This window comes from Erithacus rubecula (assembly GCF_903797595.1).
Source record: "Erithacus rubecula genome assembly, contig: scaffold_111_arrow_ctg1, whole genome shotgun sequence".
In the NCBI taxonomy this organism is placed as follows: domain Eukaryota; kingdom Metazoa; phylum Chordata; class Aves; order Passeriformes; family Muscicapidae; genus Erithacus; species Erithacus rubecula.
Genome location: NW_027636290.1, coordinates 465,091 through 476,693, shown reverse-complemented (window position 1 = coordinate 476,693; position 11,603 = coordinate 465,091). Strand labels below are relative to the sequence as shown.

General features: G+C 48.2%; 1 protein-coding gene across 1 annotated transcript; it reads right to left on the bottom strand.

Annotated features, from left to right (window-relative positions):
• Nucleotides 1–8,989: 8,989 nt before the first annotated feature.
• LOC306815263 (uncharacterized protein) lies at nucleotides 8,990–11,159 on the bottom strand. Its single transcript, XM_079331856.1, has 2 exons — nucleotides 11,059–11,159; nucleotides 8,990–10,259 (listed from the first exon to the last, which is right to left on the bottom strand). The coding sequence occupies exon 2, from the start codon at nucleotides 10,246–10,248 to the stop codon at nucleotides 9,067–9,069; it is 1,182 nt and encodes a 393-aa protein (XP_079187982.1). The 5' UTR covers nucleotides 10,249–10,259; nucleotides 11,059–11,159; the 3' UTR covers nucleotides 8,990–9,066.
• Between the last annotated feature and the right edge of the window lie 444 nt (nucleotides 11,160–11,603).

The following is an 11,603-nucleotide window of genomic DNA, read 5'->3' as shown; positions in this document are numbered from 1 at the left end:
CTACCCACTGTCCAGCAATGCCGTTCAGCCTTATTTTTTATTTTCATGAACAGAAACAATCCATTGATCTTTGTCCACAAAAGTATGTACCATATCAATGGAGGAGAGCAGTGCTCTGGATGCTCTGGGCCCAGGCAGTCTTCTCTTACCTCATCTTAGAGAGACCTACGGCCAACAGTAGAAGAGTTCTTCTCACACCACTTTTCTCATGCTCCTATAGGAAATCCCAAAAATTCAGCGTCTGATGCATTTGTAAGATCTTGAGTTAGTTTGTGAAGGCACTGATATTTCCTGACCTTCCTGGCAGCAACTTTCAAGGATGAGTTGGAGTGCTTGTACCTGACTGTCATGTTCACCATGAATGCCTTTCCTCCTTCAACAAAGATCAAATTTGTCTCGTAAAACACATTGTCATCACCTCTTGAAACACAGTCCAATTCTTCTTTTTAGCCTCGCAGCTCACAGATGTGTCTCTTTGTGCCTTTTTTCCTGGTGCTTTGAGTAATTGGACAGTTCCCTATAATACAGGCTGATGGTTCATTATCAGCACCACAATATTTACAGGTTTTCACAAGTACCCCTGGCCAGGATCTCTCTTGGGGGGCAGACATTGGCTCTCAACTGCAGTGCAGTTACCAGTTTTCTATGAGGTGTGCTTCTGGTTATCCACCAATTACTGATATTATCATTATAAACATCTCAATACTGTGGCCTTGGTATAACCGTTGTTTCTACATATTATTTATATTATATTATATTATATTATATTATATTATATTATATTATATTATATTATATTATATTATATTATATTATATTATATTATATTATATTATATTATATTATATTATATTATATTATATTATATTATATTATATTATATTATATTATATTATATTATATTATATTATATGCCTTGGGATACTTGGTCAACCCCTCCGAGTTTCAAGCACAGTAGTTTACATGTTCCAAGAACTGTTTAGAGCAGCTCCTTCTCAGTTTGCCCTTTTAGAGTGTGCACATTTCTTGGCTGTGGTTTCAGTTCATTCTTATTATCACCTCCAGCCTGGGCTTTGGTCCTTACTTGGTGCTGATTGTAGCAGTGGTCTTCATCACACATACATTGGATGTTATCCCAACCAAGCAGGCAGTTCAATTCCCACAAGCATGACTATATCAGCTATTTCACTACAGTGTCTAAGTTTAGTTAATAGCATAAATAAAAACTGTATCTGTATAGCAGAGTTACTTTAACACTATACACACAGCATCCATTTTCGTATTTGCAAAAAGCCAATATTGTAAGATGTACTTATAACATGCTAGACATTTTCCAGCCCATTCCCAGCTCAAAGCAGAGGGAAGAAGAAAAGGAGAGAGCAGCCCTGACAGAATCCCAGAACTATGGTGGTGAGAAGGGGCCCAGCAGGGTGAGACACCTTCAGCCCAGTGAAGGTGCAAATGAGACCACAGGAGACCAACATATGGATTTGATTGAACATGGATTTAATGGAACAAGAAATGTGAGGTAGAGAAATAGGAAAGAGAGAAAAAGAAACAAGGAAGAGCTGAGGCTGGGACTGGGCAGCTGCCAGAGCCGGCACTGAACAATTTGCTCAGTAGTGACTACTCAGTGAGTGGCATGAAAAATGAGATTTCTTTTTCGTAGATTTAAAAAGGCTTAATAAAAGATAATAAGAGACAAAGAATAAAGAAAAAGCTTATAATGGTTGGGTCTTTGGTTTTTAGCTAAGAGTTCACTTGATTTTTTGGAGATATTTTTAAAATGTTTTAGCTTGTCGTATATTTATAAACTTATTATATATTTATAAACTTTTTTATAAATTATTTTTTATATTTTAGGAAGTGTTTATCTGGCTATTTATTGAGTTTGTATTTTAGAACGTGTTTTTTTTATTGTAGTTTTAATTTTTTTTATTAGTTTTAAATTGGGCTGCGATTTTTAAGTTTTATAGACTGTTGTTGCTGGTAACTGGTTATTAGCAGTAGGTGCTTTCATTGGGTGTTATTTAATTAAGTAGGTAGTTTATTTATTACAAAGACATATTATTAGCCTATGTTATTTTTAAAAACAACTATATTTAAAAAAACCACTACACATACAGTATTAATTTGAATATTCAGGAGAAGCCAATCCCATAACCTGTATTTGTAGCAGCGGCAGAGCCGCAGCGCCCAGCGCTCCCCACTCCCACCCCACCTGCGCCACCCCCTCGCATCCAGCGACCCCCGGGAGCGGAACTGGGGCTCGGGGGGAGGGGGACAGCATGGACGGATCTGCACTGGGGGCCCCGAGCCCCCTGCCCAGCCCTGTGAAGCGCGGAAAAACTCTCTATACCGCACAAAATAAGGTGTAAGAGTAGGTATGTATTTATTCAGCGCTCCAGGGGGATAGCTCCTCCAAAAACACGCACACCTTTGGTGAACTCTGCCTCTCTTTTAATTCTCTGCAAATTAGGATTGCACAATACACCTAATACATATTCATTGCCTGTCCCGATTCATATTAAAATTAGCTACACAAGAAGTTAGTAGCCACTGGGGCCATGGAGCTCTCTTAACAATGGGTGACAAATTTAACTTTTGGTCCCTAACTCAGCACACTGTTACTTGGGCAGGCAGGCTTAACCCCTTGGAAAGGGAAAACCCTGTAGCTTTAATTGGTAGCCCTGACCAACTCCTAGAAAACATTCAAAAATCTGCCTGCTTGCAAATTATACATGAAATAAAATTCTCCGCTGGCCATAAATCACCTATGCAATTACCTGTAAATGTAAAACAATATCCTCTTCCCTGTGGTGCCAAAGTAGACATCAAACCGGTTATACAGGACTTGTAAATCTTACCTGTATGGACAATCAAAAAACCCAATCCTGGCACTCTGGCTGTTTATCCATATACTGATGATACCCTTATGGGAGGAGATGAAATAGTAGTAGTGAGGGATACTCAACAAAAAATAATCTCCCATTTGGAAAGCCCTAACTTGCAAATTGCCTCAGAGAAAATTCAAAAACCTTCTCAGGAAGTGAAGTTTTTGAAGACAGCCACTACTGGGACTGCCCCCCCTGAAGGGGTGGCCCAGAAATCCTCAGTAACAGAAGGAACTGTAAAAAATCTGGCAATAACAGAAACTGAGAACTTGGGCAGCAGCTACGACAAAACTCCCTCAGTAATTGAAGTAGCTTCTGCTTTCTCCCCCAAACAATCTTTGTTCACTAATTCTTCATTCACTAATGCTTCTGCTGAACAAATTATTGCTGGGGGATGGGGTGACTCTTGGGTTGGGGTGCTGATGGTTATTTGGGATGTTTTCCAGCTTGAAGTGCAGAGTGCCTCCTTTGTTTGCAACTACACTGACTCTTATGCTGTGTTTAAAGGAGGTACAGAGTGGCTTCCTTCTTGGCAGCAAAATGATTGGGAAGTTAACAGAATTCCAGTACGCATTACATGCTGGATAGTTCCATCATTTTAACCTCCTGCCTCTTTGTGGCAGATTCTATTGTGTTTACTTTTCACAGAATAATGCCACGGGATGTGAAGATTAATTGTTGAATCCCTCATCGAACCTGTATGCAGTCATGGCACAGGACCTTACAGATGTGTTTCATTTTGTGAGATTCAAAATCAAAATTGAACTGTTGTACAATTTTCCCATGAAATTATGTGGTAAAAACAATAAAAAACATGGAGGGGAACTTAATGTTATAACACCTACTACCCAACCACTGGTTATACTGAGCCTGAAAATTTTTGAAATTGGACCTTGAGTAATTCAGAAAACTGGCCAACAACAAATATTGTTTAATCTGGCATTGTCTTTTAAACAAGTCAAATTGCCAATGCAAAACAATGTCTCAGTAATTCTGCCAGCTTGTTCACCTTTTCTAGGGGTGGACAGCCTGGTTGCAAAAGTAGGAGGATCCTTTCAAGAAACAAACAAGAGACATAACCGCTGTTGTGGGAACAAGATTGGGAAATTTGAATAGTATTGATTTAGAAGTATTAATGAATACATTGGCTAACATCTCTTTAGCTCTCTGCTTTATTCAGGCTCAATTGTGGATGCAGTCAGTTGCTGCCTCAATTGTACAAGAAGTGGAGGAAGCCACTTTTCCTACTGAAATTCGGAGAATAATTTCGGATAATGCCCATGATTTTGAAAAAGAATTCCAATCCTGGTGAAATTACTACCACAGCACAAACACAGCCACAGCCTTTGCACTGACCACATGTAATGCTCCAGTACATTCAATATTCCCTATCACTGCATTGGGGCTGAATCATGACAGAGCTATTCTCTATCCTTTTGATCTTAGAGAATGGGCTCGTCAAATTAGTGAAAAGTAACAAACTATTAATTTGGAAACTTACATTGTCTGGGAACAACAAGGGTTTATCTGTGAAAGTAATGCAATCAGAGCTCAAGATATTTGCTTAGAAACAGAACAGAATGTCTGTAACTTTGAAAGTTATCCAAAGCAGATTCCTGAAACAATACTGGGGTATATGAGCAATGGGTTTGCATGATTTAGAACTGCTTGTGATAGTGTTTTTGTAGAAGATTTGGTAATGAGTACTAAAAATAATTTAAATCTTTGTGTCTGTAACTTTACTAAAATTGCTGTTTTAAATTTGAAAATTGTTTGTTTTAAAATTACTTATTTTAGTTGTGTTCCATTTTAAAATGAAATCAATTATTTGATTTGTAATTTGAACATTTCTTGCTTCAAAATTGCTTATCTTTGTTGTATTGCATCATGAATATTGATTAAGGTTGATTTTTAGTTATTATTTATGTTGCATTTTCTTTAAGTATTGACTCAAACTGATTATATTTTAACGAAGAAATTATTATTGAATCAAAAATTGAAATTGAAACATTGATTTAAATTGTTTATTTGTCTTTTGTAATCAGAAATTGAAATTGATTGGTAAATTGATTAAAATTTATAAACATTTATTTAAATTGCTTATTCATCTCTTTGTAATCAGAAATTAAAACTGAAAATTGATTGTTAACTGATCATTTTATTTTAATCAAGAAATCATTATTATTAAATCAAAAAATTGAAATTGAAACATTGATTTAAACTGCTTATTTATCTTTTTGTAATCAGAAATTGAAATTGATTATTTGTTTTGTTTTCTCTCTCTTTTACCTTTCCCTTATCTTTTTCCTACTTTCCTATTCTGTCCAACTTTCTGTCTCTGTTTTCTGGGATATGCTCTCAACTCATCTGAGTCCTGAAGACTTCACCACAACACCAGGAATGAAGTGCTGCTGCCGATGATCGTGAACCATGGGGTGGTGTAAGAGTCAGTCTCAAGTTTTCTCTGATCTGCCTTATGACCATCAGCAGAGACTGGGACCTGAGATTGCACCACTTGCCCTGAACCAGAGCTCCAGCCTGCCCAAGGTGGATGCTTGCATCAGGCCAGGGATTATTTGTAGCTGTGCCTGGTGCTTTTCATGGTACACTGCAGGGTGTTGGTTATCACACCCTGTCCCCGCACCTGCATCATGGGGCTAAGATCTCCACAGACAATAGTCCATAAATCTTCCTACCTTTTGGCCAGAGGCCACTCGCTTTGGAAAAGGACTATAAAGAGTGACTTTCCCCAAACTGACTTCGAGATCTTTTTCTCCCCAATGGATTGAAGATGCGTCTCGTCTCATCTCGTCTCGTTGGATGGCCACAAGGGTGCGTCCCGTCTATTGGTAGGTATATCCCATCCTTCTCTCTCTCCCCTTTTATCTCTCTCTCTCTCTCTCTATCACAAAACTTGATTGTTAGTACGCAATAAACTGAATTACTGCTTTCTGCTAAACAAACCTGAGTCTCTTGCCTTTTGTCTTTTGCACCCTGGGGTCGACTTAACGATCATGACTCCTGCTTGGGTTGAGCGGATCGTGATAGATGTGCTGCTGACTGTCACCCGATTCCGGGTCACTTGTCGCCAGCTGAACAAGTTCCCCATCCCCCCCGGTAAAATTGGTTGCTGGGACACACTGGCATGGTGAGGGGACAGGGATAATGCCTGCGGGGACAGTGGGAACGGGGGTGGAGGCACCTGCAAAGAAACAATGGGGACAGGGTGGTGGCACCTGTGACGGGACAGAAGGAATGATTGGGGTGGTGGCACTTGGGAGTACAGTGAGGATGGGGTGGTGGCACCAGCAAAAGGACAGTGAGGACGAGGTGGTGGCACTTGCAAGGGGACAGTAGGGACAGACACACTTGTCCCCAAGGCTGGCAACCCCTGCGCGGGACCGCCGGAAGGTGAGAGTCCGGCGGCCGCACTCCGACACCGCACCAGCCACGCGGCCGGACTCTTCCCAGCGGCCTTACAACGCCCGAGACGCCAGGGCAGACGTGTCCCTAAGCTTGTGCATGTCCCCAGTGACACACGTCCCCTGTTGTCCCCAGGGCCAGAGCACAGAGCAGGGCCTGCAGCAGGTGGATGCCTTGGTGGCCTGGTACCGTCATGGCTGCCTCTGGTGGGGACTTCCCTGGCTGCCCGTCCTGCATCTCTTCCACCCCAGCACCCTTTGGCCACTCCTCAGTGCCTCAGGTAGGACACGAGACACCAGATGGGTCCCCAGGGCCACCCATGGGTGTCACTGCACCTGGCACAGAGACCTGGCAGTGCCCAGGCAGTGGCCACCAGCCCAACCCCACAGGTCCCCAGAGGTGTCACCATGGCCAGGCCAAACACCACCCCAGAGTGGCCACCAACCTGTCCCTGAGGTTCCCTAAGGCCAGCCAAAGGTGTCACCCTGTCCAGCCTCTGGTTGTCCCACAACGCTCATGCTCGGTTGGCTGTGGGTGCTGGGAGAGGGTCCCCACTGTGGGTTAAGGGGTGCAGACAGGGTGCCTCATCCCAGTGTCCCCACCCAGGGGACCCCAGTGTCCCCACCCCAGTGAATCCCTGCCCACCCCATCCTTGTGTGTTGCAGCTTTCGTGGCCTCCAAGGATAAAACTTTCTAGGCCTTCCTCAAGCCCTGGCTTGGTAAGTGGAGGGGGTTGGGTGGGGACAGCACCTCTGGGTGTCACACGGGTGGGGACAGCACCCCTGGGTGCCCCCGCTGGATCCAGGTGTCACAGGGGAGGACACAGCAAGTTTTGGGGACAGAACCATTTGGCACCCGCAGTGGATCCGGGTGTGTCACAGGGGCAGTATGTGACCCTGACACACTCTGGGTGCCCCCAGGATGGAATCGGGTGTGTCACAAGGGCAGTGGAGGGCTGGGGGTGCCCCGCTGCCCTTCACCACCATGTGCATCAAGGAGAGCCTGCGGCTGCACCCTCCTGTCACTGCCGTGTCCCGGCGCTGCACCGAGGATGTCCCCCTGCCTGATGGCCGTGTCATTCCCAAAGGTATGGCGTGGCCAGTGTGTCCCCAGTGTCACCACCCACTGCTGTCACCTGCTGTCCCTAAAGTGGCCATTCCCATCCTACCAGGGGTCATCTGCCTGATGAGCATCTACGGGACCCACCACAACCCAGAGCTCTGGCCCGAGCCTGAGGTAGTGCCACCCTACGAGGTGTCCCTGTCACCATGGTGGTGACAGCTGCGTCCTCACAGTGTCACTGTCACCCCAGGTGTTCAATCCCCTGAGGTTCAGCCCAGAGAACAGCAAGGGACGGTCTCCGTCCTCCTTCATCCCCTTCTCTGCTGGCCCCAGGTACGTGGTGGGGTGGGGACAGGAGTGTCCCCAAGTGCCACCCCCATCCCTGGCTGGGCTCACAGTGGGGTGACAGTGACAATGGGGATGTGGTGGCAGGAACTGCATCGGGCAGAGCTTTGCCATGGCTGAGATGAAGGTGGTGGTGGCACTGACACTGTCCCGGTTCGTGCTGCGGAGGGACACAGCGAGGCCACCCCCGCGCCGCAAGCCCGAGCTGATCCTGCGAGCCGAGGACGGGCTCTGGCTGCTGCTGGAGCCACTGGTGGGAGTGGCCTGAGGGACACGGGTCACCAGAACATGGGGACATCCCGCCAGGCAGGTGTCACACCCAGGGGAGGAGCAGTGAATCAACGGTAGTGTGAAGGGGACAACATCATGGTGGTGGTAGGGATGTGTTCTCCTTGGTCATGGGACATGTCATGGTGTGGATGCGTCCACCCATGGACTTGTCCCCTAGGCCACTTGTGACCATCCATGGCCATACCCCCATGTCACCATCCATGACCACATTCCCCCATGTCACCATCTATGTCTGTGACCCCTCTCAAGCCTGATATCTCCATCCACAGCCCTGTCTGTATCTATATCCATATCCATACCCATATCCATGTCCCAGTTCCCACCATGTCCCGACCCACGTCCCACAACACCCCCATCCATGTCATAGTTCAATCTCTTTATTTTTTACCCCAATGTTGAGTGAAGGGCTGAAGAAAAATGAAAGAAAATCAAGGCCAAAATAAAAGGATTTACCTGTCCATGCTGACTGAGTATACATGTGCTTGGGTGGGTAGAAAGAACCTTTTTTAGAGGACTTTCCACTCCACAGTGTACATCTTGGTTTTCTGCCCCAGTCCATCACCATATGGCTGTGGAAGATGCCTGCAGCCCAGATAGAATTAGAATAATGGACTGGTTCAGGTTGGTAAAGACCTCCAAGATCATCCAGTATTCCTTGATGCCGGCAGATGAAATGACTGGATGCAAAGGTGAAATTTTTTGGGGTGGAAAGTAAAATCTGCTGTCCCAAATGAATTCCTGAGGTCAGTCTGCATCCCAATGGATTTTTGGCCTGCTGAATCCAGGTGCCCACGGGGACCCAGGAAGATGTGGAGACCACCAGCCTGGTGTGTTCCCAACAAGGATCACCAGGACCATGGATCACATGGACCATGCCCAACGAGGGTCACTGGAGAGCTTCCAACGGGGTCCAACAGAGGGGATGGAGCTGGAGCAGTGCAGGAACCTCTTCCCACACACAGGGCACTCAGAGCTTCCCTTACCAGTGCCCCCATTGGTGCTGGGTCATGGCAGAGTTCTGGGAGAAGCTCTTCCCACACTGGGGACACTGTTAGGGCCTCTCACTGGTGTGGATCTGCTGGTGGGTGACAAGGGTGGAGTTTTTCTTAAATCCCTTCCCACAGTCAGGGCAGGTAAAGGGCCTCTCTTGTGTGTGAATCTGCTGATGCCTGAGCAGATGGGATCTCCTCTGAAACCTCTCTTCACACTCAGGACACTCATAGGGCTTATCCCTGGTATGTATCTGCTGGTGAACAACCAGGTTAGAGTTCAGGGTGAAGCTCTTCCCACACTCAGGACACTCATAGGGCTTCTCCCCAGAGTGGATCCTCTGGTGGACAATAAGGTTGCATCTCTGGCTGAAGTTCTTCCCACATTCTGAGCACTTGTAGGGGCTTTGCCCAGTGTGCATTGCCTGGTGCATGATCAGGCCAGAGCTGTCACGGAAGCTCTTCCCACATTCCCCACACACATAGGGTCGTACCCCAGTGTGGATCATCTGGTGGCGAGTGAGGTGGGAGCTCTTCCTGAACCCCATCCCACATTCCCCACACTTGTAGGGACGTTCCCCGGTGTGGATCATCTGGTGGCGGATCAAACTGGATTTCAGTCTGAAGCTCTTCCCACATTCCCCACACTCATAGGGATGTTCCCCGGTGTGGATCCTCTGGTGGACGATCAGTTGGGAGCTGATGCTGAAGCCCATCCCACATTCCTCACACTCGTAGGGCCGTGCCCCACTGTGGATTCTCTGGTGGCAGATCAGGTGGGAGCTGACACTGAATCCCTTTCCACATTCCCCACACTCGTAGGGCCGTTCCCCAGTGTGCACTGTCTGGTGGCGGATCAGGTCAGAGGTATCTCTGAATCCCTTCCCACATTCCCCACACTCGTAGGGCCGTTCCCCGGTGTGGATCATCTGGTGGCGGTTCAGGTGGGAGCTTGTGCTGAAACTCTTCCCACATTCCAAGCACTGGAGGGGCTTCTTGCCATCATGAAGATGCTCATGGACCATCAGCTCAGAGCTCTGGCCAGGTCTCTGGCTCCCTGCCTGGGACAGGCTGGGGCTTTCCACCTGAGAGCATCCAGGGCTGGGTTTGGAGCTCCTCCTCATGTGGGATCTCTGGGGGTTTTCCTCCCTGTTGGATTCCTGCATCATGCAGCTACTCCAAACAGCCTCTTCCATTATTTTCTGATGGCGCACCTTCCTCTTCCTCACAGCTTTTTCCTCCATCTGGATAAAACCTGGAAATGGGAAATCCAGGTTTGGGGAAAAACAAGACGTGAGTGCAGTGGCTTTGAAGGTCCCGCTGTCCAGGCCTACCTCAAGAAGTCACCGAGTGTCTGGTGTCCATAAAAACCTCCAAAAATCACGAAGAAGCCCAAAAACACTCTCCCAGGAGATCCCTGTTCGCACTGTCTTCACTTTGTGGTTATGGGGGTTCCTGTTCTCAGAGCTGATGGGGACCCATGGCTCCTGGGGATTCCCTCTCTCCCGGCACCTGCTCAGGCACACTGAGGGTATTTCAGGGGTCCCAGGGCTCATCCTGCTCTGACTCGGCTCCCCCCACTCCAGTCACTCAGGCCTTACTCCCACTCCCCGCCAGCCGTTCCAGGCTCGGGGGGCCCGCACCCCACTCATCTCCCGGCTCCACCTCCCCTCCAGGCTGCCGGGGGTCCCCCAGCTCTGCTGTCGCCCCTCTCCCCACGCCGGGGCTCCCGCCTTTCATCCCCCGCCTCTCCCAGGGATCCCCAAAACCGATGTCCCGCCCCGCCGGGACCGGGCCATCGCCACCTGGGCCCCTCCAAATCCCCCCAAGGAGCATTTACGGCTCAGCTTTGGATTCCTGCAAGAGCCAGAAACATCCCCTCCTCACATCAATAAAACAATACCTCTCCCACGGACACCCAAATATATTTGGGACTCGATTCCCGAATCTGCGAGGCACAAACACCAACCCTCATCCCCCAAGAATCCGAAACCCAACCAGCCGTGCCGGAGCTGCCGCGATAGCCCCGGGCCGAGCTTCCCCTCCGCGCTCACCCGCGGGATGCAGGAATGCGATGCTGCCGGGGCCAGCGGAGCTGCGGGCTCAGCGGGCTCGCCCTGCAGCACCGCGATTCTCCGCCGGCGCCCGCTGCTCCTCTCCCGGCTCCTCCTGCTCCTGCTCCTCCCCTTCCTCTCTCCTCCCCTTCCCCTCTCCTCCTCTTCCTCCCGCTGCTCCCCCGCTCGCATCCCGGACCCCCCTTTGCCACCCCCTGTGCCCCGCGGCCGCCGCAGCAGCGGCTGTTGGGGAGGGGGCAGCACCCCCTGAGCCTGCAGGGGAGACAGAGCAACTGAGAGTTAGGAATCGAGCATCGAGAAATGCTTGGACTAGAAGGGGGCTGACAAAACCCTATGTTTGCTGGAATTTACGGTGCTTACAAGAACAGGGGAGAGCAAGGCTGCAGGATAAGATAAAGAGCTGGGGTGGGCGAACAGGATGCAAGGACAAAGGCACCACAGGATAAGGGGGATTCTCCAGATCCATGAACCCAGGAAAACTGGTACCCAAATCCTGAAGATGACTAAACGACTGAAAAGATCAT

Excerpts from the sequence above, each read along its gene's own strand:
- LOC306815263 (XM_079331856.1), bottom strand. The coding sequence starts at position 10,248 with ATGGAGGAAAAAGCTGTGAGGAAGAGGAAGGTGCGCCATCAGAAAATA.